Source organism: Talaromyces stipitatus, genomic scaffold, assembly GCF_000003125.1.
Source record: "Talaromyces stipitatus ATCC 10500 scf_1105507295487 genomic scaffold, whole genome shotgun sequence".
Taxonomy (NCBI): domain Eukaryota; kingdom Fungi; phylum Ascomycota; class Eurotiomycetes; order Eurotiales; family Trichocomaceae; genus Talaromyces; species Talaromyces stipitatus.
In genome coordinates, this window is record NW_002990120.1 from 1,482,230 (window position 1) to 1,508,722 (window position 26,493).

General features: G+C 46.1%; 13 protein-coding genes across 14 annotated transcripts; 7 read left to right on the forward strand and 6 right to left on the reverse strand.

Moving 5' to 3' along the window:
• Positions 1-3,016: 3,016 nt before the first annotated feature.
• Positions 3,017-3,856, reverse strand: TSTA_057420 (uncharacterized protein; the record flags this gene model as incomplete). The annotated part of the gene is made up of 3 exons (XM_002487317.1): positions 3,017-3,327; positions 3,381-3,659; positions 3,712-3,856. 3 exons carry the CDS (start codon positions 3,854-3,856, stop codon positions 3,017-3,019), a joined length of 735 nt encoding a protein of 244 aa, XP_002487362.1.
• Positions 3,857-4,381: 525 nt separating this feature from the next.
• Positions 4,382-5,560, forward strand: TSTA_057430 (short-chain dehydrogenase, putative; the record flags this gene model as incomplete). The annotated part of the gene is made up of 4 exons (XM_002487318.1): positions 4,382-4,933; positions 4,992-5,175; positions 5,236-5,355; positions 5,424-5,560. 4 exons carry the CDS (start codon positions 4,382-4,384, stop codon positions 5,558-5,560), a joined length of 993 nt encoding a protein of 330 aa, XP_002487363.1.
• Positions 5,561-6,047: 487 nt separating this feature from the next.
• TSTA_057440 (sugar transporter, putative) lies at positions 6,048-6,627 on the reverse strand (the record flags this gene model as incomplete). The annotated part of the gene is made up of 3 exons (XM_002487319.1): positions 6,048-6,148; positions 6,218-6,545; positions 6,595-6,627. The coding sequence occupies 3 exons, from the start codon at positions 6,625-6,627 to the stop codon at positions 6,048-6,050; spliced, it is 462 nt and encodes a 153-aa protein (XP_002487364.1).
• Positions 6,628-8,670: 2,043 nt separating this feature from the next.
• On the forward strand, positions 8,671-10,270 carry TSTA_057450 (alpha-1,6-mannosyltransferase subunit, putative; the record flags this gene model as incomplete). The annotated part of the gene is made up of 3 exons (XM_002487320.1): positions 8,671-9,109; positions 9,160-9,445; positions 9,502-10,270. 3 exons carry the CDS (start codon positions 8,671-8,673, stop codon positions 10,181-10,183), a joined length of 1,407 nt encoding a protein of 468 aa, XP_002487365.1. The 3' UTR covers positions 10,184-10,270.
• A 223-nt stretch (positions 10,271-10,493) lies between these two features.
• TSTA_057460 (uncharacterized protein) lies at positions 10,494-12,990 on the forward strand. The gene is made up of 2 exons (XM_002487321.1): positions 10,494-11,716; positions 11,773-12,990. Exons 1-2 carry the CDS (start codon positions 10,519-10,521, stop codon positions 12,879-12,881), a joined length of 2,307 nt encoding a protein of 768 aa, XP_002487366.1. The 5' UTR covers positions 10,494-10,518; the 3' UTR covers positions 12,882-12,990.
• Positions 12,991-15,543: 2,553 nt separating this feature from the next.
• Positions 15,544-17,097, forward strand: TSTA_057470 (ankyrin repeat-containing protein, putative; the record flags this gene model as incomplete). Its single annotated transcript, XM_002487322.1, has 2 exons — positions 15,544-15,954; positions 15,976-17,097. The coding sequence occupies 2 exons, from the start codon at positions 15,544-15,546 to the stop codon at positions 17,095-17,097; spliced, it is 1,533 nt and encodes a 510-aa protein (XP_002487367.1).
• A 316-nt stretch (positions 17,098-17,413) lies between these two features.
• On the forward strand, positions 17,414-18,440 carry TSTA_057480 (NADH-ubiquinone oxidoreductase 12 kda subunit, putative). Of its 2 annotated transcripts, XM_002487323.1 has the most exons (3): positions 17,432-17,479; positions 17,536-17,773; positions 17,864-18,440. In XM_002487323.1, exons 2-3 carry the CDS (start codon positions 17,548-17,550, stop codon positions 17,944-17,946), a joined length of 309 nt encoding a protein of 102 aa, XP_002487368.1. In that variant the 5' UTR covers positions 17,432-17,479; positions 17,536-17,547; the 3' UTR covers positions 17,947-18,440. The 2 variants fall into 2 exon arrangements, with proteins under 2 accessions (XP_002487369.1, XP_002487368.1); XM_002487324.1 differs by having other exon boundaries at positions 17,414-17,773.
• On the reverse strand, positions 17,886-19,976 carry TSTA_057490 (pH-signaling protein PalC, putative). Its single transcript, XM_002487325.1, has 2 exons — positions 18,572-19,976; positions 17,886-18,522 (listed from the first exon to the last, which is right to left on the reverse strand). Exons 1-2 carry the CDS (start codon positions 19,883-19,885, stop codon positions 18,250-18,252), a joined length of 1,587 nt encoding a protein of 528 aa, XP_002487370.1. The 5' UTR covers positions 19,886-19,976; the 3' UTR covers positions 17,886-18,249.
• A 311-nt stretch (positions 19,977-20,287) lies between these two features.
• TSTA_057500 (Bromodomain associated domain protein) lies at positions 20,288-21,146 on the reverse strand (the record flags this gene model as incomplete). Its single annotated transcript, XM_002487326.1, has 2 exons — positions 20,288-20,393; positions 20,560-21,146. The coding sequence occupies 2 exons, from the start codon at positions 21,144-21,146 to the stop codon at positions 20,288-20,290; spliced, it is 693 nt and encodes a 230-aa protein (XP_002487371.1).
• Positions 21,147-21,365: 219 nt separating this feature from the next.
• TSTA_057510 (transcription initiation factor TFIID subunit 7, putative) lies at positions 21,366-22,932 on the forward strand (the record flags this gene model as incomplete). Its single annotated transcript, XM_002487327.1, has 1 exon — positions 21,366-22,932. The coding sequence occupies exon 1, from the start codon at positions 21,445-21,447 to the stop codon at positions 22,930-22,932; it is 1,488 nt and encodes a 495-aa protein (XP_002487372.1). The 5' UTR covers positions 21,366-21,444.
• A 108-nt stretch (positions 22,933-23,040) lies between these two features.
• TSTA_057520 (uncharacterized protein) lies at positions 23,041-23,733 on the reverse strand (the record flags this gene model as incomplete). Its single annotated transcript, XM_002487328.1, has 2 exons — positions 23,041-23,579; positions 23,601-23,733. 2 exons carry the CDS (start codon positions 23,731-23,733, stop codon positions 23,041-23,043), a joined length of 672 nt encoding a protein of 223 aa, XP_002487373.1.
• Positions 23,734-24,148: 415 nt separating this feature from the next.
• TSTA_057530 (enoyl-CoA hydratase/isomerase family protein) lies at positions 24,149-26,100 on the forward strand. The gene is made up of 2 exons (XM_002487329.1): positions 24,149-24,510; positions 24,560-26,100. The coding sequence occupies exons 1-2, from the start codon at positions 24,197-24,199 to the stop codon at positions 25,053-25,055; spliced, it is 810 nt and encodes a 269-aa protein (XP_002487374.1). The 5' UTR covers positions 24,149-24,196; the 3' UTR covers positions 25,056-26,100.
• On the reverse strand, positions 25,367-26,277 carry TSTA_057540 (uncharacterized protein; the record flags this gene model as incomplete). The annotated part of the gene is made up of 2 exons (XM_002487330.1): positions 26,036-26,277; positions 25,367-25,993 (listed from the first exon to the last, which is right to left on the reverse strand). Exons 1-2 carry the CDS (start codon positions 26,243-26,245, stop codon positions 25,367-25,369), a joined length of 837 nt encoding a protein of 278 aa, XP_002487375.1. The 5' UTR covers positions 26,246-26,277.
• Positions 26,278-26,493: the final 216 nt, after the last annotated feature.

The window sequence follows — 26,493 nt, forward strand, 5'->3', positions numbered from 1 at the left end:
GAGCTTCGACATAAAAGTCCCGTCAGCTACATCATGTGCTTCAGTTGTCTTAATGCTTCCTTGCACCTTGAGCCTCTAAGCAATTCGGCCATCGCCGAATGTACAATCGGGTGGCGTAATCTGGCAATGACGCTGTTGCAACAAAATTTATGCCGTTCTACCAGGAAGGGCACCCCATTTATGAGGATTTCTGATAAGTGTTGTTTGAGTGGTTTTGAACTGTTCCATTGGCTGATATTATGTTCATCAGATGCTTCTTGTCCAGTGATGGTGACACATAACATCTCAGAGATTGGTCCTACGGACTTCATGTTTCGGAAATCACGTACAACCCTGTCAAGGACATGAGTGTGGCATGTTTTTATACTATTTGTACTCTTTGAGTTTGCTGATCAACGTATATTCTTAGGAATTCACTGACTGAACAATGCCCATGCTGGGCAACCAGTTCATATTAATTGCCCTGAATACCATTGACAGTGTGCTCGGTCAGGATTCTTCCGAAGAGGTGAACTATCCGGCTACCAAAGAAGAGGCTAACCACGATGTATCGTCCAACTCATCCGTGGTCGGATCCCATCAAATGTGATCGCAGAAGAAGTTGTGGCATGAAGGACGAGGCAATTGAGACTTGGAACTGGGAGAAGAGACAGGACTACCTTGGTGAGGAGATCGAGATGAATCCTGTTCCCGATGACTCGAGTGAAGGTTATGTCTACCTCTGGTTCGAGGACTGGCGGCATGTACTGCTTTCACCTGGACGGATCATTATCTATGGGTTTATCGAATATAAGTCCTCTCATGACAGCGCATCACCTCAAGCTAATGAGACCCCTACTAGACAGTGGGTATAAGGCATGAATGGGGACACGAGCCTTCTCATGGTTAGGATTTAATAAGCCAGACCTTGCCTCTCCAGAGTATATTTATACAAAGCATGATCACGTTGCCTAGCTGTATCTAATCCATTATACTATTAGAATAGACTTAAGAACGAAATCCTCATGTGCTCAGTCAAGCTCAAATAAGATTATTATCTTACCCAGAAAAGATTGTGTAAAGAAAAACCATACCTCGCTCGTTGACTTGGGAATACTCTCCTAGCACGCGCTCCTATGCTTTCCTTTCAACCAATATGTTTGGCCTGTCAACTTATCCTCGCAATGACTGTAGTGTTTGTTTTCCCGGTCTTCTGAACTTCTCATTCATCGTCCCTCTTTGGTCCCAGGCTGAAGTGCAACCAAGACTTGGTCACTCGAACTTCACCCAGTTAGTGGAGTGTCGAGACTCTCAAACACGATGGAAACAGTCTGGATGTATCATACGTTTTCGTGATATAAGCATGAGAAATAGGTACCCGGATCGAGTGAATGAGGAGGTTTGGGAGTTATACGAAGGATAGAGACGTGTTTCCGGAGATACCAAGTGCTTTGACTCTAAGGATAGCTTCGAGTTAGTTCATTCAAAGGGAAAATGAGTGATAGGCTTGTTAGAAACAGATTTCGCTTGACCCCTGAGAGCCGCGTTTTTAAGCTCACTGATAGTAGGATGGTCTTAAACAGACGAAGAACAAGATACAAATTGATTACAACCAGAAATGAGGTGAGGTGGAAAGTTTAAAGTAAAGCAAGAAAGAGATTAAGAAAAGAAGAAAGGACAAACGAATAAAATGCATTTCAGCTATCACTTTGACGAAATTCCCATTCTCCGGTAAGAGTTTTGTGGACCAAAATGAATCTTTGGCTGATCTACGAAAGTACAAGCTACCTAGCTAATCATATTAAATAGATAACTCCAGGAATAGAATCACGAGTATCTATGCATATCAATGTTATCAGGACTAGAAATTTAGGTATAATGGACACAATGAGTTTTATAGGTCTATCAGTAGTATGAACAGGGAACCATGTCGGCCAGGACAATAACCTTGAAATATGGTGCCTATTTGTCTGTATGAGAGATCAGGTATACCTAGCAAATAATAACCTCCAGGGGAGAGCAGAGTCAATGATATTATTTACCCTACTTCTGGTCAATTGTAGTACTTGACAACGACGGAGTAGACATATATTACAACTTGTCCAAATCCAACATCATTCACTATAAAGACGATATTTGCTGTATCGCCAATTGTCGAGCATCGTTCCAAATCTCCAAATACCTTTTCACATGTACACTCTCATCCCACAAGAACGTCTCAAACAACCCTACCAAACTGGCCCAGTCACATACCCCCATCACGGAAGCGGTTTTAACGATACACCGCAAGTACCAATCCATAAGCGCTTCCATATTAACACTAATCATAGAAGCCGCTACAAATATAGCCCATAGTTTGAAATGAAGAGGTATCATTTCACCACTGTTGGCTGAGTTGGTGCTTGTACCAACCAATATATCACGGAATTTGGCAATTAGGACATCGCAGACGGGTAAACGAGGTGGACTTTCGTTGACCATGCTCTCTGAATAGAGAATTAGAATTAGTCTGCACAGTTCATGTGTCGTGTTTAAATATCTCGGTGTTGAGAGAAGTGTGTATTGTGTTTTGGTAATTAGGAATCGAATTCTGGCTGCGTCGGCTTGGCTGTTGGTTTTGTTAGTCATGAGTGATGATGTTAGTTGGGTTGCCTCGTGCAAGGCAGCGATGTGTTGTTTTATGTTGTCGCCGAGAGGGCATATTCCATCGAAGAAGTTAAATCCGGGTGCGGATCTGGTGAGTTCAATGGTATCGACAGTAGCTGGTGTAGAAGAAGGGAGGTAGTGACGAGAAAAGAACGGTATTGCAATGGTATCAATTGATCCACACAGATCAGCCCTGGGTTGATAATCAGCAACAACATATACACAATACCCAAGGGTCTGTCCTACCGAAACACCTTGGTCATAACCATCGGCTTCATCTCCAGACTAATCAGTCCTCCCCTAAGATCAACTAGTCTTTTCAGCCCTTTCATATGTATTCGCCAATTCTCAAAAGACCCTCTAACTTTCTGTCTAAGAATCAGCCTTGAACTCATGACGCGAAGAACAAATAACATACCTCCACAAAAGCCAATGTCGCAATACTAGCAATCGTTGCATCTGTCACCGACCGCATCGTAGCAATACGAATCTTCATAATTGATAAAGCTTTATTCATGTGCCACAAGGCAATTGGTCGGTCCTCGAAATGCATAGCTCGCGTATTATGGGAGTCGGCACATCCAATGAGTAGATGTAAGAAGGCGTCGTCGCAGAAAGCCAAAGGGATCCAGTAATCTGTCATGGGGTTGATTGAGGTTAAACTTTCGATGGTATAGAAACTTTTCCAGATGGTCGTCATATCTGTAGACACATTATTAGCCAGTATGTCTACCCAATTATGTGGTAAAGCTCACAATACTTCAGTAAATCAAGCATATACGCCTCGAGCTTGATGGGGAATGCATCGAATGGATCGGCCCTCTCTAATCCACGCACAAGCCTTAGAGGATCATGGCTCGTTTCATCCCACTTTCGTTTCCGGTGCATATAATTAGCCATAACACGTTTGCGAATGGTGGTGCGTGCTTCCTTGCTGATAGTATTGACATTGTCGCCGGCCATGTGGACGAAATAAAAGTCATTGTCTGTCATATGAAAGCCTTGCTGTAGTTTCGAGTTAGAGATTTTCTTAGCTACATTCTATCGTTAGTTCAATCGCAAATTATGGTGCAAAAAGAGACATACAACCTACTGGTCGACCCCTCTTCCTCGGTACTTTCACTTTCACTGGGCCCTGGTCATATCGGAACACGCAGGACTCGGTTGTAGATGACAATTCCGTAACAGGAAAGACTATCTCACTTGAAACCGCTGAATTATTTAAAGACATACTGGACTACTCAACGCGAAGCAAGAAATAAATTGGCAAGGAAGAATGGCGAAAAAAGAAAGTGATGCAATTCAGAAGGCTTATCACTATCGCCGAGAAGTCCGAACTCCTCCTGAGCCCCAACGCTAGACCGTATTCGGAAGGAGGTTTGGAAACAATTCGGCCCAAAGAGGAAATGGTCTTAGCATCATCATAGATTGAAGGGCTTGATTCATTACGAATAATACTGAGTGGCAGAAGTATTCTCAAGTCTTATAAAATGGATTTTGATTCTAACTGCTTCTAGAAAGAAGTACATTCAAAAAACATGTCTAAAAGAGGATAACTGGGGAGCTCTGAATGTAGGGATGGGTCATGCCTTAATGACGGTCCACTAGTGACTGTATATACAGCTACGTTAACATGGGAAGAAAACGCATAAATAGGGCCTCATTTTCCAGAGAAGTATCAATTCTGTTTTTGACATCCCTCCGTATACAATATTCTCATCGTCCATTCCTAACTAAACATCCCCTCTCAAAGAACATGTCTTCATACACCAGAGAAACAGACGGTGACCAAATCGCCTCCGACCTCTCCTCTACCATCAAAGGAAAATCCATCCTGATAACAGGCGTCTCTCCCGGCGGTCTCGGCGCCGAATTCGCAATCACAATCTCCAAACATTTCCCCCGACTCCTGATCCTAGCAGGTCGTGACGTCAAAAAAGCAGAACAAACCGCCGCAAAAATCGCAGAAGTTGCTCCCACAGTGGAAGTCCGTACTCTAAAACTTGATCTCGCATCGCAGTCTCAGGTGAGGGAAGCCGCTCAGGAAGTTAATGCGTACAAAGAACCGGGCTATATCGATGTACTGGTTAATAATGCGGGTATAATGGCTACGATGCCGTATACACAGACCGTTGAGAGGATTGAGAGTCAATTCGGGACGAATCATATTGGGCACTTTTTGTTTACGAATTTGATTATGGAGAAGTTGATTGGAGCGGATGGAAGTGCTAGGACGGCGAGGGTGGTTAATGTTTCAAGTGACGGGTATCGGTTGGGACATGTCAGATTCGATGATTGGAATTTTGATGTAAGCCATTCGCATTCTCCTCCAAATCCTCTGTGGAGTCTACTAATGTTGGTGGTAGAATGGAACCACATATAACCCCTGGCGAGCATACGGACAATCCAAAACGGCGAATATGCTTTTCTCTCGATCACTAGCCGCAAAGCTGGCGGACCGAGGATTGATTTCTGTCAGTCTGCATCCCGGGGTTATCCTAGACACAAATCTGAGCGGTCATTTAGACGCCAGTGGATTTCAAGGATTGCGTATGTCACTGACTCTTTATCTGGCAAGATTATAGTCATTGGACTAACGATGGCCTATAGTCGAGGTAGATCGACAACAAGGTAACAGGAAATACTGGGGCCCATTCAAGGGCAAAACTCCTCTACAGGGTGTATCAACGCATGTATTTGCGTCGTTTCATGATTCTATTATGTTGACTAGTGAGTCCTCTCCTCTCATTATAGCGACGAGACGCTGTTTGACTTGTGCTAATCGGATACGGTGGCAGATAACAACGGAGTCTATCTAGAAGATAATCGAGTCTTTCGTCCTGAAGAAGTGCTCACCTGGGGACGAGATGATATCGAAGCTCAGAAGTTATGGAAGTTGAGTGAGGAGCTTGTTGGTGAGAAGTTCTTGTATTGATTGATATATTGCATTCAAGGGTGGGATTAGACTATCAGAATGTTGACTCAGCATGTAAGGTAGTTATGTGAATACTACAGAGGTTCGAGGCGGTTAAGCAAGATATCAAGATATTAGGATCACAATATACAGGTGGTTTTTGTATACATCCATGAGTCCATCGTGGTATATGCAAATATCACGAGCAACATCTTTGTCGTCATCCTCATGTCTGTAGACCCATAACAAAATCTTCTAGCTAATACTCAGAATCCTTGGTGATTTCCATGACTTCTGAAATCGAATATCATAGCATCATGATCATCAGCCATGGACTCGGCATGAATAGACTCAAACGATTTGAGCGCGTCTTCAGCGCGGTCATTATCGATCAGCCATCGTGGAGATTCATGGAGCATGATAGTATGAGTGGCGGTAGACATGGTATGGCTAGCGGCAGACGCCATTCTGAACCCGAGGAATTGACAAAATAAAATCCTAGACCAATCTAGCTTGCAAGAGCGTAGCCCAGACAGAGTATGACACCGTGGATACCGACTAGGAAGCCATGGATTTTTGGTGGAGAGACTTCAGACTGATACAATGGGACTAGGGCGAGCAGAGTGCTTATTTTAATGGTTGGCAAGATCTGCTTCTGTATGAGAGGTGACTACATACCAACACCAAGACCAGTAATAAACCGAAAAACAAGATACATGGCGATATGCACACTACCAGCTTGTAAAGCTCCGCCAACGACAGTTACCGAACAAGCAATCAATATTGACATTTTACGTCCTAGCCTATCAGCTGAACCGATACATGACAGACTGCGAAACAGACCACCAGCTTGGAAAAGCTCATTGATGGCACCTTCAAGTTGCGCGGCACCTAATCTCATATCCAATACGAAATAGGACAGGAAGGACGGTTTTCCGAGAGTGGTGAATATACTGCTAGAGCTATAACCGTAGGTGGTGCTACCTAGGGCGACAAAGCCGACGACCTGGTATGCTATTAGTGATTGGCTATTATTACCAACAAAAAGAGCTTACCAGGATGCGAAAGAAAGAAGGAGAGATGGCCATGGTGAATTGATTGTACAAACACAAAGATCAATTACACTAGCAATTAAAGGCACATCTAGTAAATAGATCGATGAATCAAGCAATTGGGGCACAATCAACATCCTTTCCACATCAATAAGCAAATATATTTCTCTTTGGAAGAAAGACGAAGGTTGTATCCGGGCGGTTGACAAAGATCTACAACGAGCCAAAGGACTGACGAGAAAAGAAATGATAACCAAAGGATCGATATCTACCCAGGTGCCCCAGGTTGTTGAACCATCTTTCTACATCTTTATTTTGTATAAAATGGCGACTTCTTTTTTCCTGGCCCAAAGGTCATCTGCCAAATGAATGAGTACATGGTGCAACGTGTCTTGAAGTATCTGTTCACGGATTCCCCGTCTACGACAGGCAAGTGCTGCGTCAACATATATGTTCACATGATGGAATTCGCTAAGTCTTCATAGAGGAACTGGGGCAGTGATCGCGCGAAGAATCCTGCGTGGTGGTCCTAATATAATGGAAAATACGCATGCCGAAGATTATGTCAATGATCCTGACTGCGCTCCTCCTAAAGAATTGTGGCTCGTCCACCGAACGACAAAGATGCTAGCAGGGAATGACGGATGGACCACACTGGTCTCGGAGAACTTAGAAGCAGACGCAGTATATGAGGCGAGCAGGATGTTTGCCAAATGCCAAGTTTTAAGAACTTGTCCGAGAGAGTCGTCGACGTCGATATTCACAATGATCCTTGGAATCAATTGAACATACAAGAAGGTTACCATCGACGATTGGGGAATCAACGACGGTTCAAAAAAGTCTGTTGCACGGTATTATCACGAGAGCCGCTGGAGAGCAATGAATCCACAATTCGAATTGCAGCCCCTTGGATATTGAATTGCCCATATCTTCCAGCAGGAGAATCAAATAGAGAGAAATCATTATTGAAACTGACAGGCCGAAAGTCTTTTCCAGCAGATATGCGGGGTCCCTGTTGGTGAAGTAATAATTTTCTTGCTTCCAGCACTATCGTCTTAACCATAAACACATTCTTTTAGTCCCTTCCTCAATTGAGCATCGGAAGAATAGTACGATCGATTGTTTGTGACACTATTCTGTAGGACCAGCGCATATGCAACGTCAGCTCACAGAGCGCAGGGACTGAAATATTTGTCGATTGGGCATGTTCTTGATATCGAAGCAGGCAAATCCCTTGGAAATGTCAGATTGCAAGATTTGCAGTCGTGCTATGCAATATGTCGAGATAATTCAATTGATGATCTGGTCTCGTGAACTTGTTGAGACAATGTCTCACTACAGGAGTTCGGCCCAGAAAGTAGGTGCTGTACTCATGTTGTCGTTCGTTCAAGTCAGGTAACATATTAAAATGAATAAGAACCAACTAAATAATTATTATTAAATTCGTAAATGTGTGAATTGTTATGTGGTTCTCACTCTCCATTAATTTAATTTGCCAGTATCAATTTTGTGGATACATTAGCCCATACTAACTATCTAATATGCCAGGGGAGCTAAAGATCCCCTGCAAAATCTCGTTTCGCGATATTCCGCAAACAGCTGTATGTACAACCACCCGCTATATTGTGTGCCGTATTCCTTCTCTTCTTCTTCCTCTTTCTTCTTTCCACAGTCGCATTGAATTACTCCTTCTTCATGAACTGAAGAATTTGCTGGTTCTCGTGGTTCAAGCAGGTACCACCTACATAAGTACGACCAAAGTTTGAGCCTCCGCCACGAGGTTGATGACAGCCACACAAGGAACCTTGGAATTATTGAACCTTACCTCAACGACATTCTTCCACCTTCACGCTGGATCCTCCCACCCCGTCAATCTTGACAAGCTCGCACCAGCGTCGCCGTTCGTCAACCTCCGTACCTCCGCTCCGCCTCGTCAAAGACCAGCAGCCACAACCACGCGACTCGTCTTCCTCTTGGGGCCAGGGTAGCACCTCCGGTCTCCCCGCCGGTCACAATACTGTGCGCCCTACAACGCTGTCTCCAATCCCCGGCACGCCTGCAAATCCTCTCCCATCCCCAATGACGCTGTCGCGATCACCCTCCCCGCTACCAGGAGGAGGTTGGTCAAGTCCCGGCCTGACGCCAGGCAGCGGTGCCACGAGTCCACGATATCCAACAACGGGTCATGGTTCACTGAGTCCCGGCGCAATATCATGGGCGAGCGCCAAAGCGAAAAGCGATGAAGTACGTAGTTATCCGTCTTTTTCGACTAGGAATTCGGGTTTCTTTTCCAGACAGAAGCGCAAGATTTCTGCTAGTTTACCGCGGTTCTCGTTATCGAGGGATTTTCGAGAACAGGAGAAATTGGGTCGCGGACGATCGACGGGATGGAGGGCGAGAGATAATACTCAAAAGGGGAGGGTGGTTTCGTTTGTGGGCAATTTGATGCATCGCAGGAGGTTTAGACTATTACTTTTGTTGCTTGTGGGATTTATACTATATTTGAATTTTTGGTCTCGTATGTTTTCTCTTTCTGCGGAGAGAAGCTTATTGCTGACCGATCTTCAGGTTTGGTCGAGGCGTACCGAGCATCTGCATTCGGGAATGGGAAGAAAATCGTCATCATCACAGCGTCGAACGTCGAGGGAGGTGTTATGGAGTGGAAAGGAGCGCGCGAATGGGCGATTGAACGGGTTAGTTTATGGAATAAGAGGAAATATGCCAAGAAATGGGGCTACGAGCTTGAAATCGTGAATATGGTTGCCAAAAAGCGCTATGCGCACGAATGGCGCGAGAGTTGGGAAAAGGTTGATTTGATTAGGGATGCGATGAAGAAGTATCCCAACGCGGAATGGTAAGCATCTTCGCAATCATTGTGGTCGGACTTGAATTTAATTGAATGATGTGTAGGTTTTGGTGGCTGGATTTGAATACCTTTATCATGGAATATTCGTACTCCTTGGAGAATCACATCTTCAAACACCTTGGCGAATACACATACCGCGACATCAATTACTACAATCCTTTGAACATCACCCATCCTCTGACAGATGTCTACTTCGACCCCATATCTCGATCTGCTACTGGCGACGACAACCCCAATTCTATCAACCTAGTCCTACCCCAGGACTGCGGCGGCTTTAATCTAGGTTCCTTCTTCATCCGCCGCTCAGACTGGACCGACCGTCTCCTCGACATCTGGTGGGATCCCGTCCTCTACGAACAGAAACACATGGACTGGGAACACAAAGAACAAGACTCCCTCGAATATCTATACGCAAACCAACCCTGGATCCGTCTCGGCACCGCATTCGTCCCTCAACGAAGAGTCAACTCGTTTCCTCCAGGTGCATGCGGCGACGGTACTGATCTCGGCATCCATTATCAAGAGAAACATCGCGATTTCTTGGTGAATATGGCAGGCTGTAATTGGGGTCGTGACTGTTGGGCGGAGATTTATGGATATCGAGAGTTGAGTAATTGGTTGAATCGGACGTTATGGGAGAAATTCAAGGACTCGATTACGGACTTCTTTAGGAGGTGGAGGGGTGTGAAGACTTTGTATGAGGAACATCATGAATGGGTTCAATGATTTTTTTCAATTCTCTTCTTATGATATATTTTTGAAAGATATCGGATGCTAATATCAATTTTTCTTCTGTTTACACGGAGTTGCTTCATATCAATAGATGATTTACGGTTCTTCCTCCCTCTTTATTCCCATCGTCGTATCCGTTGGCCTCAAATCCCGATAGTTAATGGGGGTTTGTCAGCCTCACACGTGACAGTTTCAGCCCTTCTTCTATCAATCCAACGGCTAATAATAGTTTAACTTCTATGCTGACGCGGGGTTGAATACGAGGCTGAAGCAATTCCCAACCCCTCCATCGAGAAAATATTCTGGTGCAGAGACAAGAAATAATCAAAATGGCAGAACATCTATTTTACCCTGAAGAGCCCCAGAAACCTCTTCGGATAGAATATAATGGCCCACTATACGATAAAGGCGACTGGGATCAATATCCGGTTCGCGGTGGCTGGAGGACGGAGACCGGCCCTGAAAAGTTCTCTTTACGTGCTATTCCGCAGGATCTTCGTGACTGTATAGAGTGTTGGCTTTATTTTGGTGTGTTGTGTTATGTGTTTGGAGAGAAACTGGAGCAGAATGATTTTTTGCTTCGTGATGACAAGCAGTACTTGACTACGAGGGAATTGAATAAGTATGTCGAGAATGCAAAGGACTGGAAAAAGAACAAGCTGGGCGAACGAGCTATACTCATCGTGCAAACGGTGTGCGAGCAGCTGTCTAGATACAAATCTATTCTGCGAGATGAGATGAAGTTGGCAATTCGCCTAATTTGCCATGCTCTCTGGAACATCTCTGTAAAACGAGACGGGCCACAGACCAAAACCGGCCATGTACAAATATGGCTTCTCAGCACACAGTACGAGGCCGATCAATTACTGAAGCATGGATGGTGTCCCTGGGAAGTCACAAAGGCGCGCATGACAGGTGGAGGAGTCGATACTCCTGCGTATCTGCTTCAGTTGGTTCGGAAGAAGCCAGCCTGGGACAAGAAGACGCATGATTTGTGCAAGAAGACAGAATGTGTGGTGAATAACATCAAAGATGGCGAATATGCTACAAGACATGTCACTGAGGATTGCGCATGCGCACATCTACAGGCTGATATCCAACAGTTACATACTATTCTGCTGGAAGGAGGCGTTCCACTCCTTTGCATATCACCACCTGAGAGTAAAGACGATGGATTCAAGATTGAGATTGTCCGAAAACGTTCTAGTAGGCAATATGTCGCCATTTCGCATGTATGGTCCGATGGATTAGGCAATGAGAACGGCAATACGCTGCCACATTGTCAAATACAACTCCTTTACGAACGGGCGAGACGTCTGGCTACGGATAAGGAATATGTGCCCCGACATACCGGTGGCCCATTTGGACAATTACATACCGGTGCATCGCGACTTGCTCATTTCGCTAGCAGTCAAACTCGGGGGAAAGATGAGTCGGTACTCATATGGATTGATACGTTATGTATACCGCATCAGCGCGATGTGCGGAGTTTGGCGATTCAGCGGATTCGCGAGGTGTATCTTGACGGTCAGTATAGGTACTACCTGCTTTTTGATTTGCGACTATCGTCTAACTGGCAGTAGCGTATCGGACTATGATCCTCGATTCGGAAATGAGACAGGTCGAATCACAGTCTACACCTCCGCTGCAACTTCTCCTACGAGTACTCTACTGCTCAGGCTGGATCAGGCGCCTATGGACTCTCCAAGAAGGTCTCGCAGCGAAAAGCAAACTCTATGTTCTATTTTCCGACAAAGCAATCAATATATCCACCATCGCCGATGAGATCCTGTCCAAAATCGACAAGGGTAAAATACTTATCTTGCAGGAAAATGTAGCTTTTTTCGCGATGGCTGTCTGGTTCTCATTTTTTAAACATACCATCGACTATGCATCCAAGTTTGAGCGCGCGGTTGACGTTTTCACCAGTCCGTTTATAAAAGGTGGTCTTACGAAAGAGAATCTGCTTTCCTGGAATTGGTACAATGTCGCTATGCGCGCTACTAGTAAAGCTGGAGACCGTCCTATCATTCTAGCCGGCGTTTTGAATCTTGACGTCAAGGAGATTCTGGATGTCAAGGGTGACTCCGACGAGCAAAAATCTGACGAACGCATGCGTAAGTTTTATAGTTTATTAGACGAGTTTCCGCATGATATCATATTCCAGGAAGGACCTCGGTTTGAAGAAGACGGGATGCGCTGGGCGATGAAGGTGTGTCAGTTCCTTGACGAACCGCGATATCTCGGTAGTGCAATTGGAAAGATTACGCCCAAGGGTTTGCAGATATCGACCCTGTGGTCGTGGTTGTTCCCATCTCACGTTGCGTTTGATTTGAGTGTGATTGATTTCGATGAAGGGCAGCGTGCTTGGGAGAGGTGGCTTGCTGAATATCAGTTGGAAGATGCAACTACGACGAATCTATGTGTGTTCAAGCCAAAGGTTAAGGTTGAATTGAAGCCGGAAGGGAGTTATGGGATTATCCTGATGGAGACCAAGGGTTCGAGGCCTGGTGGACTGAGTTTGTGTGCACTGGTGGAATTGCAGACTGACACAGATGGAGTTAATTATGCGAGGTATATTGGTGTTGGCACTGTTAAGGGTATGTCTGATTTTGCGGATTTGCCAGAGGATGGATATTTGTTGCCGTTTGGATGGGATAGCTTACAGAAACGGGAATGGGTTGTTGGATGATTGAACCCATTAGATATCGAGATTCGCAGTCGTCTGAAGTCCTTTAGAATTATATACAAATAGTCAGGATGATTATGAGTGAGTTCTAGCTAATATGAGATGATGAGTCAAGCTTGACTCCTCGTTGGAGTGTCATACTGAGTAATGCAATGACAGAAAGTAGTAATTCCCACCCTTCAAATACTGCTCAAGTAAACATCAAGACCTTCCATGGTGAACACAGCAAAGTCAACTACGAGCTTGATTTAAAGAATTACAAGGACAGAAAGCTCTAAAAATGACGACAGATACATAGCAGAACATGAACCCAATACTCTCATGAATTGTTTATCATTCATGGATCTGGATGATCTCCAGGAAAGTATGATTTTTAGGGAGCATGACCATCCTTCCTTACGGTTTCTCAGTACTGCAGACCAGACCAGTTAGTATCATTATTTCCTCCACCATGATGACGTGCTGATTCCTATAAAACAATAGAGTGAAACTCCTTCAACTGTGCTTATTCAAGATCGGAATGTGACGCTCCCCTGACTCAGAAGAGAATGCTTCTTTGTGCATACATCTGGGACTCAAGCGGTATACCTAGATACTCCCATGGAGGGACCTAGTGCATTATGACGAGGTGTTCACAAGAGCAACACCCAGGGTCAAGCCTGATGAATCACAAATAGCCACTGTACGAAAAGTACCATTCGCACGTGCTGCAGTTGCATGCGCCCTATAAGGAATCCGTGAAAGAAAACGTCAGAGTTGATCTCTCCATTGAATTCGGACAACTTCTTTCAGATCTTGGAAACTACATCTATGAATGCTATCTCATATAAAACTCCTTTGAGATCTTGAGTACAGCCGAATCTTCCTTTGAGAAGATTCTTGGATCAGATAGTCTCGATGAAGAACGGATACAAGTGCTCTTCCTCCGTGCATCTATTGAACTCAATCATGGCATCACCGAACGCGCATAGGGAGCCCGAGACGAAGACTAAAGTGTCCGACTTCGACTTGAGAGACTATCGCAGGTATATCTTGAAGATGACAAGGGAATTCTTGAAGTGGCTGCAAGGCAATTGTCCACTGCCTCTAATAATCTGGCATGCGCATATATGTATTGTGACGACTACACCAAAGGAGAGCTACTGTTCCAAAAATCGATTACTATCAAAGAAAAGTCGTGACGAAAACACGGAGCAACACAGCTCCCTCGGTTCTCGGAGATACATAAGAATCTGGCTTTGGTTACTACCAGTAAAGGTGATGCTGATAGTGCTTTGAGTCATGCCGATGAAGCGGTTGCCTTGATCGACAAGTGATAATTGGAGGTCTGAAGACCAAGGTTGGGCAATTCATGAGGTTTATGTGTGCATATTCATTCTTCAATCTTGGTAAGAAGAGTGAAGCCCTGGAAGCAAATCTCGAGATACTTCAGGGACGGGTTGATGTTCTGGGAGAGGCGCATAATCATACCATTGACAGCTACTATGTTGTTGGTATGATGTATTTAAGTCTCGGTGAGTGGGAAGAAGCAGAGTAAGTCGAAGATCCCAAACTTGAGCCACGATGTCTGAATGGAGTCTGGGTGAATAGGTCTAAACTTCGAAAATGTCTAAATTCCGAAACGGGTATTATGACACTCGTCTACCGCGAGTGCTCTGTTGTCTCGGTCAAGTTTTGGCACATTTTAATCTGAAAGACTTACTGATCGAGGCACGGGAGCTTTCTGCACGACTATTCTCTGATGATTCGCCCAGCGTGGACTTTTCTCATCCCAACAAAATGGTTCGATATGGTCAGATTTTGAATATTTGGTCGGGATGTTTCATGGGCAGGCGGAGTACGACGTGAAAGATAGTCAAATAACAACTGCGATATCTCATCAGGAGTAGGATCAATAGATCAGATATTTGCGGACCAAGTGATGCATCTCTCTCCTCGAGTCGATGTAAATACCCTAACCCCAGGGAATACCAAAAGGCACGCCCGGATGTCAGTGATGTCAAGTAGCATTTCTATACTTGGACTGGACGAGAAAAGTCCTGTTATACGAATAACGTACTACACGGGTCATTGGGCCACCTGCAAGTCCCATACAAAATGGCCATCTTCAACACCTTGACTTCTCAACAGATTTATATATAAGCCATATCTTAGACTTGACGAATGATTCCTATATGAATCCCCATCAGAAATATCAATTTGGAAGTGCGCCTCTTCTATAAGTCTTGAGATATTAGAAACTAGCATAGTTATTAATGTACATTTCATGACAGAGGGGTTCTTAATATTTTTAGAGTTCCTAAATCTAGATGTATATTAATACCTATATTATAAGCCATATTCAACTTCTAGATATGGTTTATATATGAGTCTGTTGAGAAATCAAGGTGTTGAAGATGGCCATTTTGTATGGGACTTGCAGGTGGCCCAATGACCCGTGTAGTACGTTAACCCTGACATCTTCAGCTGACTAAGTCAAGAAAGCAAGCCCCAAGAACTTAGTAATAAGGTCTAAGACCAAGCCACCTGGCTCTCTGGTTGGCAACAACCATGAGGCTGAGACATTTCTAGATAAAAGACTCAAGACGTGACCGAAGACCCATCACGAATATAAGAAAAATGCTATTTCCTCCCAAATGGCACTTCTTTTGTCAGGGTCAGCAAGATGGTCTCCTTCAACTCCCTCCCGACAGAGATAATTCTCAACATCGCCTCCTGCCTACGCCCCTCAATTTCTTCACTAAATGCGCTCTCACAAACAGATAAACGACTGTATTCCACTCTCGAACGGTTTTTGTATATAGAAGATGTACAGCATCATCAATCATCGAGTGTCTACTGGGCTGCCGAGCATGGAAATCTTACCACATTGCGCAAAGCAATCAAGCTCGGAAAAGCGAAAATTCCTACTCGTGGAGATTACGCCTCCAGATTGGACGATGGAAGTCCACGCAAAGTTATCACCACATGGGGGAATAGAGGGCAGCTCTACGGGAGCATTGCTCCGAGTCATCATTGGGACATTGATAGAGACCATCCGATCTGCATTGCGACTCAGAATGGACGAGAGGAGGTGGTGAGATTCTTGCTCGATCAGGCCAAGTGTAGTCCTGATATCCGGGATCGGGATGACTTCTGTCTGTTGTCTCTAGCAATAGCAAATGGATCGAACAGGGCGATGATCAGGACTTTCATAGATTTGGGCGTTCATCAATATACTCACGGCGCTAATTCTTTCTTCCCTCTTCATATTGCCGCGTTTAAAGCCGACCAGGAAACAGTGGGATTATTGCTGTCAAGCACTAAACGAGGATATCTCCCGTACCATATCCAAAGAGCTTTCCAAGTTGCACTGTCGGCTGGACATGCACAGGTGGCTTTACAATTGTTTGACTATGGCGGCGTGAATTTGAACTGTTATATGGATCGATGGACCACTGATAGAAAACACTACTCGCAGCCTCCGTTAGCATGCGCGGTACTCCAAGACAATTTCGAGCTCGCTGAGAAGTTCTGCGATAATGGTGCTGATGCAGATATGGCTTCTGCATCCGGGGGACGGGTGGCTCTCTTCCACGCTGTTGAGAGAAAAAACCTAGAGATGGTGGACCTTCTAGCGAAACGGACCACAGATAGTATCGCCTGTACGAGGGCGTTATCACTGGCCGTGCAATGCGCGTCGTCAATTGATGACCCTGCCTCGCCCGAACATCAGATTGTGGAGATATTGTTGAATCATGCCGTGGACTGCAACTTTGATGATGAAGACATCCGGCAGCCGTCTAATCAACCCCAGTTTCTAGGTCCACTTGATTCAATGGCATGCATAATGTCAAACCACAGCACGGAAAATGGAAAATTTATACCGCCGATCGTCCATGCAGTCCATAAAGGAAACTTGAGGCTGGTAAAATTACTGCTTTCATTTGGCGCAGATGTGAATACCGGCTACCGCGGACTGCTGGAGACAAGCTCAAAACTCTGCTGCGGGAGAATTTTGTCGTTAGCCAAGGATCTTGGACATCAAGATATTGCAAATTTCCTGGTGGAGTCTGGTGCAGATCCGGCTATGGGACCTCCACTACCAGATGACAGGCTGAAATGTAATAGCAGGAAATGTCCTATGTGGCTAGAGAGATTGGAGAGGCAATGGAGGGAAGCGAATCCTTCAGCAGAGGTGCCAGCTGTATATGCGGCGCGACCAAATGGTCAAACGTGACACATACTGATATAACAGCCGTTACAGCCCTATGAGAATAGAAGTTCAAGCTTGTAGTAAAGAGACCGTTGTAGACAGTTTCCTGGAAGGAGCCATCCACTGAGTCTATGACCAACATCACCGTCTAAAGATCCTGTAAAAAAAAACGTTATTCAGACGATTATTGTGTGCTTAATGAATTCGCAAGTATCGGGTAGAAGTGAAAATTGAAGTATCCACAGAAAACAACCACATTCAGATTCTGCCACCGCCTAGACAAATTGACCAATAATAGCTCATTCCGCCCCATGCACTTCGGTCTCGGTCACTCAAGGACGACCTTCATCAACCTCTTGCTTATCACTAATTCAATTCATCTCAACCCCTCCCAATTCAACAAACAGTACGCCTCGTTCCATACGCACAACTTCTGTACTCTGCTCTAACTCAAAGAACAAGGAAAAGAAAAAAATGCCAACTCCCGAATCCGCCGCGTTCCTGGCTAAAAAGCCCACCGTTCCCCCAACCTACGAAGGCGTCGACTTTGAAGACAACGTAGCAATTCACAATGCGCGAGATGCAATTATCCGAGAGCAATGGGTGCGAAGTATGATGGCCAGACTTGTGGGTGAGGAATTGGGCAAATGTTATGCTCGTGAAGGAGTGAATCATTTTGAAAAGTGTGGGAAGTTGAGAGGTTTGTTCTATCCAACCTTGTAACTGGGCTAGTTTACGGTGGGTGGAGGGGATTTCGAATGCCAATGCTGACTTAATTGCATGAATATAGAACGGTACTTTGAATTGCTCAAGGAGCGCAAGATTAAGGGTTATCTGTTCGAAGAGAAGAATTATTTCAGCAAGGGCTCATAAATGCGAAAAGACGGGAAATTCACGATCGGATCAAAGGGGCTTTCCGATTCCAACGCAATTATGGTCGCGACGGCTTTACGTTGAATTTGAGTTTGCGGAGGGATCCTGGGCCCATATTTAGAAAATTGTGTTGCGGACTATAGACGAGTGATGGGAGGCTATGAAGGAGTCTCAAGTGTATTATTGTACATATCTACTGCACAAGTTCATCTGTTTTGTTCCATCTTTCAAGTTCGAATATTGATCAAGACTAGACTAGTCCGATCGGGCTTTTACAGGGTATCATCCAACAAGTACAATAGCTCAATAGTAACTGTCGGCCGTCGCTGATCTTGAACTAAGAAAACCACCGGGAAGACCTCTCTCTGCTGCTGGCGTGACTTCATCTTCACTGTCATCTTCTAATGTCATCGCAGACAACGACTGGTCAATTTTCTCCGGCGGAGCACGCATACGGATTAATTCGCTCTCTTCCAATGACGGAGGCTTGTATGACGGCGGAGCAGCGTGGATATCTCTCCCTGATGGGAGATTTGATAGCAATGGTTCTGAAGGCGGAATGGTTTGTGTATTTATCTATGCAACGATCAGCAATCACCTCCCATGAATGCAAAGACTAACTCACCGTATTGTTCATCTTAACCCACTTTAACTCCAACGTTTCAATAACCCTCCCTTCCTCTTCCCAGCCCGCATCATCACCACGACTCAATTCATCCCCTTGCACAATCCCTGAGGTTCCAGCATTACTACTACTCTTTACCAATCTCCGCTCATCACGACGATCTGACCATTCTTTCTTCAGCTTTGAGAACGTCCCCGATTTCCCAGCTGTAGATTGTCCCTCCGGAACAAGAGCCCGTTTTATACCCAATGCGCCTTTCCCTGCTCGTAGCCAGGCAATTGCCTCACCGACTTTACTGCTCAACTCAGCATCGATAGCGAAGAATCGACATGCCTTTGCGCGAGAGACTTTGATGACTGTTTGGACGTATTTTACCAGATCTTCATCGATTTTGGCCGCTGCTGCGGATGAGGTACTCGATCGACTAGCACCTGCAGACCCAAGACCGCTAAACGCTTGTTCCGCGTGTTCGGCACTGCGAACGCAGAGTCGAGCGAGAAGTAATGCTCTCACCTTGGGGATTTCCGGCGCTCGAACCATCCATTCCTTGTCGTTTGGGTTGCGCGCTTGAATACACGCAAAGGTGTATGCATCGTCTTTCAAAACTGCCAGAAGTGTCGCTTCTGCTAATGCCAAGGTTGCAAGCGCCGTTTGTACGGTTGTGTTCAACTGCGGGACATAATTTACCTGTGCGCCGGCAGCTTCATCTGATATCGTAAACGATTTTGCGAGTAGTGTATGAGCCGAACTTGCCTGAAGCAAGTACTTGGTCGCATTCTGCATCGCGGCCGCTCTCTGTTCCGCGGTAGGTGTAGATGAAGCATATAATATCCGTAGCACTGTGACTCTTGCCAAATTCGAAAGAACATATCCCAATGTCCCAACCACAAAAGCAATCTCAAAATCGACGCCGCGACCTTTGATACGATGATTCGCGTTCCCGGTACCAGCAGATTTTACTATCGACGACAACGAAGATATCAACACCGGCCGCCATTCAACAACCAATTCCTCTTTGAGCGTGATATCAATCGTTTCCTCCTCATCCACCCCCCCGCCGGTCCTGATACTTCTCCCGCTCAAACCATCATTGATCGCGAAGAGGTATGGTATATACTCATTCAAGGCATTGAGGACAACTAGTAGATTATTCTCTTGTTCTCGCACGGATAGGCGTTTGTGTGTTTTGAGGGCGATGCGGAGGGCGTGTCGGGCGGTGGATGCGGCTTGTGGAAGTGAGGGGTGGGTGTTGGAGTAGATGTAGTTTTGGAATGAGAGGTGGGATGTTGTTGGGAGGTTGTAGTTGTATACCATGATAGTTTCAGATATATCGTAATTGATTGTGATGAGCCCTATAGTTGCAGAAGCTGTGTTGTTGAAGTTGGGGTTGTGAGGGGTTGATGTTGTGGCCCAAAATTGGTGATGTCACGAATAATTTACGAGTGCCAATACAGTAGAGACGAGAAAACACTGAAGCTATGCAGTTGAATTTCCAGTCAAAATTACTATTGGAAGCAGTTTCAAAGAACTAAAAGTAACGACTTCTATCTGATATATTGAATTATTTGACACAATCCATTCCTTCTATTCGGATCACGCATTACGCCGGCCGAGTTGCATTCACATGAATTTGCTTTCGGTAGCCGGTAATGGGCTATCATAGCCCTCTGAACAGTATGTCAACTCTGCTAGGTGAAATAGGGCCCATAACACAGACTATGCCATGTCCAATGTATGGATTCCATCGAGGCGGTACGTTCGTCGAAGTTGAGGCGCACTCGTTGTGGTCAACAACGCGAGTCGTTGAGTACGCTTGAGCTCGCTATACCCGTAAGAGTAATGTTGCGTATGAGATGGTTGCCATTCTGTGCAGATTGTTCGGCCTCTGGATATACTGGGTTTGTAGTGGTTGTAACTTGATGGTTTCACCAATCGATCATTCTCCATCGGATAAACTGCTCGGAACGCTACTTATAGCTGATGATGACGACTCATCAAATGGCTCGCGCGTCTTGATTTGCGAAGCCCACTCTCCAATACTCATCGCAGAGCCACCCTCAATGATAATAGGATGCTCCTCCGCATCTCTACCCAAAACCGTACCCGCATATCGAGATTCTTCGCCCGTTTTGCTGTGTTTTTTCTTCAAGGCTGTCAAATAATCTTCCTTCTCTAGCATATCAGCGTCCACAACGTCGCCTTCAGTAGGAATGTAACCAGCAATTCGTCGTATTTCGCGGTTTACTGGTCCTGAGAACCATGATATGAAAGATTCCAGACCGCGTAAGTCCTCTTCGCCGCGCCAGTCTTCTTCAAAGTCTTTCATCTGCGGTCTTAAAGCGCCTACGTCTTGTAATGCGAGTTGAATGTCCTGGAGAGTCGGTACTGGATCGTCCGGATGGCTGTTTGCGGCATGTTCAGCTGCGGATGATCCAAGAAGCAGTAAATATCGGATTGTGAGGTCGGCGAGGGTATCGATGACCGAGGGACGCGATGAGTGATAGCCTGCAGCGCGAAGGATTTGGATGATGGGAGGGCGCAAAAGCGCGTTGTGGAGGGTGTGAGGACCAGACATGGTGGCCAAGAATGGCTGAATAGGATGGTAATATTGAAAATAATAATCAGGGAGTATCCCTCTCCCAATAAATCACCGTATGACCATGATCAGATATCGGTGAGTTAACAATAAGATATTGGAATAATGACGCTGGTAGAATGGAAACTAACTTGCGTCCTAGAGCTCGGGCCGCTAAATATCCCGACACACCTCACCCTACTGCAATCTCAACCTGTCAACCAACTCATCTACAACTCAACACGTCTGCTCATCGACATCGACGCACTGCGCTCAGTGACATGGGTGAATTGTCAACATGTCCGCACCGAAAATAAAACTCTCTTTCGGCGCGAAGAAGTCAGAACCACCACCAGAGGAGACATCACAACCACTAGCTCCTCAGAAAAAGCTCACGCTGAAACTAGGCGGTCCCAAACCATCAGAAGAACCCGCGCCTGCAGCTGTCGATGCAACAGCAGCTCCAAAACCAAAGAAGAAACGAGCTTCAAAACCCAAAACAGAAGCAGGATCATCGAAGAAGCGAGCAAACGATGCAGGATCTGGAGACGACTCGGACGCGGTGCCTGCGACACAGGCGCCAACTGGCCCTAAACGGATCAAGCTTGTGAATAAGGATGTCCCGAAACAATCAGTGGTCAAATCGATTCGGATCAAAGGCCAACCCAGAGTAGCACCTCGCCCGTTAGGTAGTGGATACGACTCGGAGGCATCGGACCTGGAGCTGGATCCTCATATTGAAGAGGATTTTATCCTGCGCATGGTACCCGGGGAAGATTGCGAGTACATACGACAAGCAATTAATGAACGACGACTTGATCGATCGCACATCGGTATCAAAGCTCTAACTCGCGAGGGAAGGAGGATGATTGTTAGGGTTCGCGATAAGCAGTATGCGGCTACACTGGTTGATCTTCCTTGTATCATTGAAGGAATGAAGAGCTGGGATAAACGCATGTTTTACAAATCGGCGGATATTACACAGATGCTACTGGTGCTAGGACCTGTTCAGAATGAGCAGGAGGCGATGGAATACCCGTTACCGAAAGATGTTAATATGTTGGATGACAAGACATATCAATACTCGCATGGTTTAACCCCGCCGATGAAATATGTGAGGAAAAGGCGATTTCGCAAGCGAGTAAGTGCGCGTACTATCGAGCAGGCTGAGAAGGAGGTTGCAAATTTGATAGCTCAGGATGAAGCTGCCGTACGCCCACCCAGGTTTGAGCTAGTCGATGCCACGTCACTTTCGCGTGCTGAAGGTGTGGTTAACTACGACGATGAATACGATGATGAACAAGATGCCTATGGTGAAGCTGATTATGATATGCAAGATGAAGAAGATGCGCAGGGAGACCTGTTTGAGGATGAACTTGCCGGTGAATTAGAGGCAGCGCTGGCGGCGGGTGCTGATGAAGCTCCAGATGTTGCAGAGACTCCAGCTGCGCACGCAACCGGAGAGTCTGCTACTCCAGGACTAAAACCAGGCGATGAGTCATCCGGAGACGAAAGCGAAGAGAGTGACCGTGAGGCTGATGGTGATGCTAACGGGGAAGAGGAGGATATGGACGAAGAGGCACTCGAAAGACGTCGCGAAATCCAGGAACAGCGCGAATTCATAGCTGAATTGGAAGGTCTGATTGCACAGGAAACTGCCAAATACGAAGCGCAGACAAACAAGATTCTCAAACAGAAGATTGGAAAGCGTGTGCACCAGTTGAAGCAGGATCTAGCGTTGAAAAGGGCATCTATTGGCGAGTCTGGAGGGGATGATGCCGCTTGATTTGACTAGTGTTTATTGTTCGATACCCCTGCATATTCAGAGAGTGCATTACGGAAGGCGTTATCTTATTGCATCTATCTATAATACAAAAAGAGAAATTTCATCAACTCATACAGCCGCATGTCCCGTGGCCTCCTTAACCGCCCCCTTAGCATCCATCTCCCGATCTGTCCTCAACTTCTCCTCACGCACCTGCCTCCTCTCCGACCCCGTACCACCACCAACTTCATCTTCCCTATTATCATCCCCATAATAAGCCGGACTCTTCGCACCCCCATCCCGTCCAAGACCGAGCATCCGATCATGCTCAGCCCTTTTCCTATCCATCTGCGCCGCGGTATCCTGCTCAAAACCAGGTGTACTCGTCCCCACAGCCCCAGCATGCACACCGGGTTGTACGCGCTGATGCGGCGCTGTCTCTGAATGATTATCTTCCACCGCATGCGCAATATCGCCTTCACGAGGTTGCTGTTCTACTCCATACTCAAGATCGATGTGGCCTCTACTACCCTCCGAGTCGATTTCTTGGTTATGTCTTTGGGTCAATTGGGCGAGTTTTTCGTCGGATGATGGGTTTGAGTCTGGCCTGCGATGGATGCTTTGTGGTGGTTCGCCATATGCATGACCTCGCGCAGAGGAGCCGGTTCCTGAGGTGGCGTACAGCAGACCTGAGTCGGGTTTGGAGGGTGCGCTGGGTTGGCCGCGTTGTTCTTGTGGGTTACGGGTAACGGGGTTGGAAAATTGGGTGTAGGCTGTTTCTTTGGACGGTTGGGGGATGTCGGTTTGGGAGGAGGTGTCCATTCTGAATTTCAGAGTGCTTGTTCTTCGTTATGGCAATTTTGAGATTGCGTGTTGCGTGTCGCGTGTTGGTATTTGTAGAGTTGTTGAGCTTGTAAGTGTCCAATGTAGATGTATATATATATATATCTGATGATATGGCAATGACGTCAGCATGTCTACAGCATGATTGGTTGATAAAACATCAATATGCCCTTTTTATCTGAAATGCCGATATACCTTCAATACGAGCTATTCTCACTAGTTTACTGTCTGGTCACGATGAAGCTATTCAGAAGCAACACTTGATCGCGGATATGAAAGGCTATCAGTGGTATTACTGGTCTAGGAATGTGCCTCGGCTCATGCCTAGCCTGTGACAGCTTACTGAACATTCTTATTTAACTACTCCGTACCTAACCGTTGTATATCCTGCATCATGCCATGAATCAATAATCCCTACTCATATCAGGATATTCAAAACAAAATGACAAAACAGCTCTTCTCCGTCCCCGTCGCACCCACAAACGGCAGTTTCGTCTGCACCACCCCATCCGATGCGCACGACAATATCTACCTTCTCACCTTCACCTCCGGCGCCGACAATCGACTCACCCCAGAATTCCTAGATGCGTTTACACTCTCCCTCGATATCCTCGAACACCAATACCCAAGAGGCGTACTGTTGACAACCAGTGGAATTCAGAAATTCTTTAGTAATGGGTTAGATCTTGAAAAGGCGCTTTCGTCGCCGGGGTTTTTTGAGAATTATTTGTTTAGGGTGTTTAGGCGGCTATTGACGTATGTCCCCTTCTTTCCCCTTTGTCGAGGAGATGTGTTGATGATGTAGATATCCCATGCCAACAATCGCACTCATAAACGGACACGCTTTTGCAGGCGGCTTCATGCTAGCCATGTACCACGACTATCGCATCCAAAACCCTAAACGGGGTTTCCTCTGTCTGAACGAAATCGCACTCGGGATTCCCCTCGCACCACCCATGCGCTCTGTATTCATATCCAAGATCCAAGACGGCGAGACACTGCGCTCAATGATTATCGAAGGGAAACGGTACACAGCGCAGGAAGCGTTACAGGCCAAAATTGTGGATGGATTGGGCGATTTGACGGATGCGGTGCAACTGGTTCTTGATAGAGGGCTGTTGAAGATTGCTTCTTCGCCCGCGTTTGTGGCGATGAAAGAGAGGTTATGGGCGGATGTGGTGGATTCTATTGATTCGCTGGCGGCGCATGATGAGGCGGATGAGTTGAAGGCTAAGAGGACGGTGGATATTTCGGAGGAGGGGAAGAAAAGAATGCTGCAGTGGGAGAAGTCGAAGTTATAGATCTATCTTCTACATGCGAGGTAAATGTTTGAGTACTGGAGTGTGTAGAGATATATCTCATTGATCTTTGTTAGAAATATAATACATTTGGAGGAGGTTGGCCGGACGAGTCCTTGCCATAGTCAAGACCATGCCTGTGTTGCGTCTTCATCCATAACTTATAGTGTGAGACGGATGTAACTCACCAAGTGATGCGGGATGCGGCACAAGGCGTGTGGTGGGTATGATCAGCAACCTCAGTAGGGTGCAATTGTCTCGCAATCATGCAGAGACTCTTCAAGTAATACCGTAACCGTCAACGTGTAATATTATCAAGTCTTCCTCTTCCCCCTCCCCTTCGCCGGACTATCAACCTTATCCGTCAGAGGCCGATAAGGAGCCGCAATAAAATGCTCCGGCGCTCGCTGATTCGGATCCTGACGCGGTACGCCTGCAATCGGTCTATTCCGATGCTCTTCATGCATTTTGTCTAAGGGTTCCCCCACGATATGGTATTTGGCCCAGTTTATTGGAGGCATGCGCACGACGTTTTGCGGTTTGGGGATTTTTCCGAACTTGCTCTTTGGCGCTGACGATTCGTCTCCTTCTTGGGCCCCGTCAGAGTCATCGTCGCTGTCCGTCATTGTAATATCCGTATCAATGAATTGATGATTATCTTCCTTCGTCAGGTTCCCGGCTAATAATTCTCTAGAAAAACTCTCCGGATCCGCCGCTGCTGCCCGTTTCAACTCATCGAGAGCCTTTATATCGTTCAAAGCCTTTTGTTTCTGAAACTGGAGAAGAGAGATCGCGGAACGTAGCGCTATGACGTCCGGATTATTGCTTTCTGATATCGGGACGGGACTGGGTTCTGGTTTGATCGGGTTCGGCGGGGGGTACGTCGGTTGTTGTTGCTGGTGTTGTTGAGGAAGTTGCTGTGGTGGCGGCATTACCGCGCGCTGATTCACGGGTTCATTTTGTTTGGGCGGTTTTGAAGATACTGTATTTCGCCTCTTGACCGCCATCGCCGTAGCTTCTGTCGACGTATCCTCTATCGCAGGTGGTACTATCGTTGCTCCACCGGGGATCAGGGCGAGATGCGCTAACACGGGAGTGACGGGTGAGTAAGGTGGACGTTCGGGAGTGCCTGGACGTTCAAATAGAGGGTTATCTGCTGCGCGATCTGGTGGTTTTTGATCGTTGATATCCATCGTATGTAAGGGTTCGTTGGTCTATGGGAGATGAGAGATGGGAAGAAGGAGAGAGATGGTCGCCTCCCCGCGGAAGATTATCTGATGACGGATTACATAAGCTTATCGATAAGGAGCGGGCCGACTAGTTATTTGTTTGTCTTGTTTGCTTCGTTTGTCTGTCTTCAGCGTCAAGGGTTACTGGAGATATGATGATATGAGTAGCATGAATCTTTGGTGATGACGATCCAGAAATAGTCATGCGATTT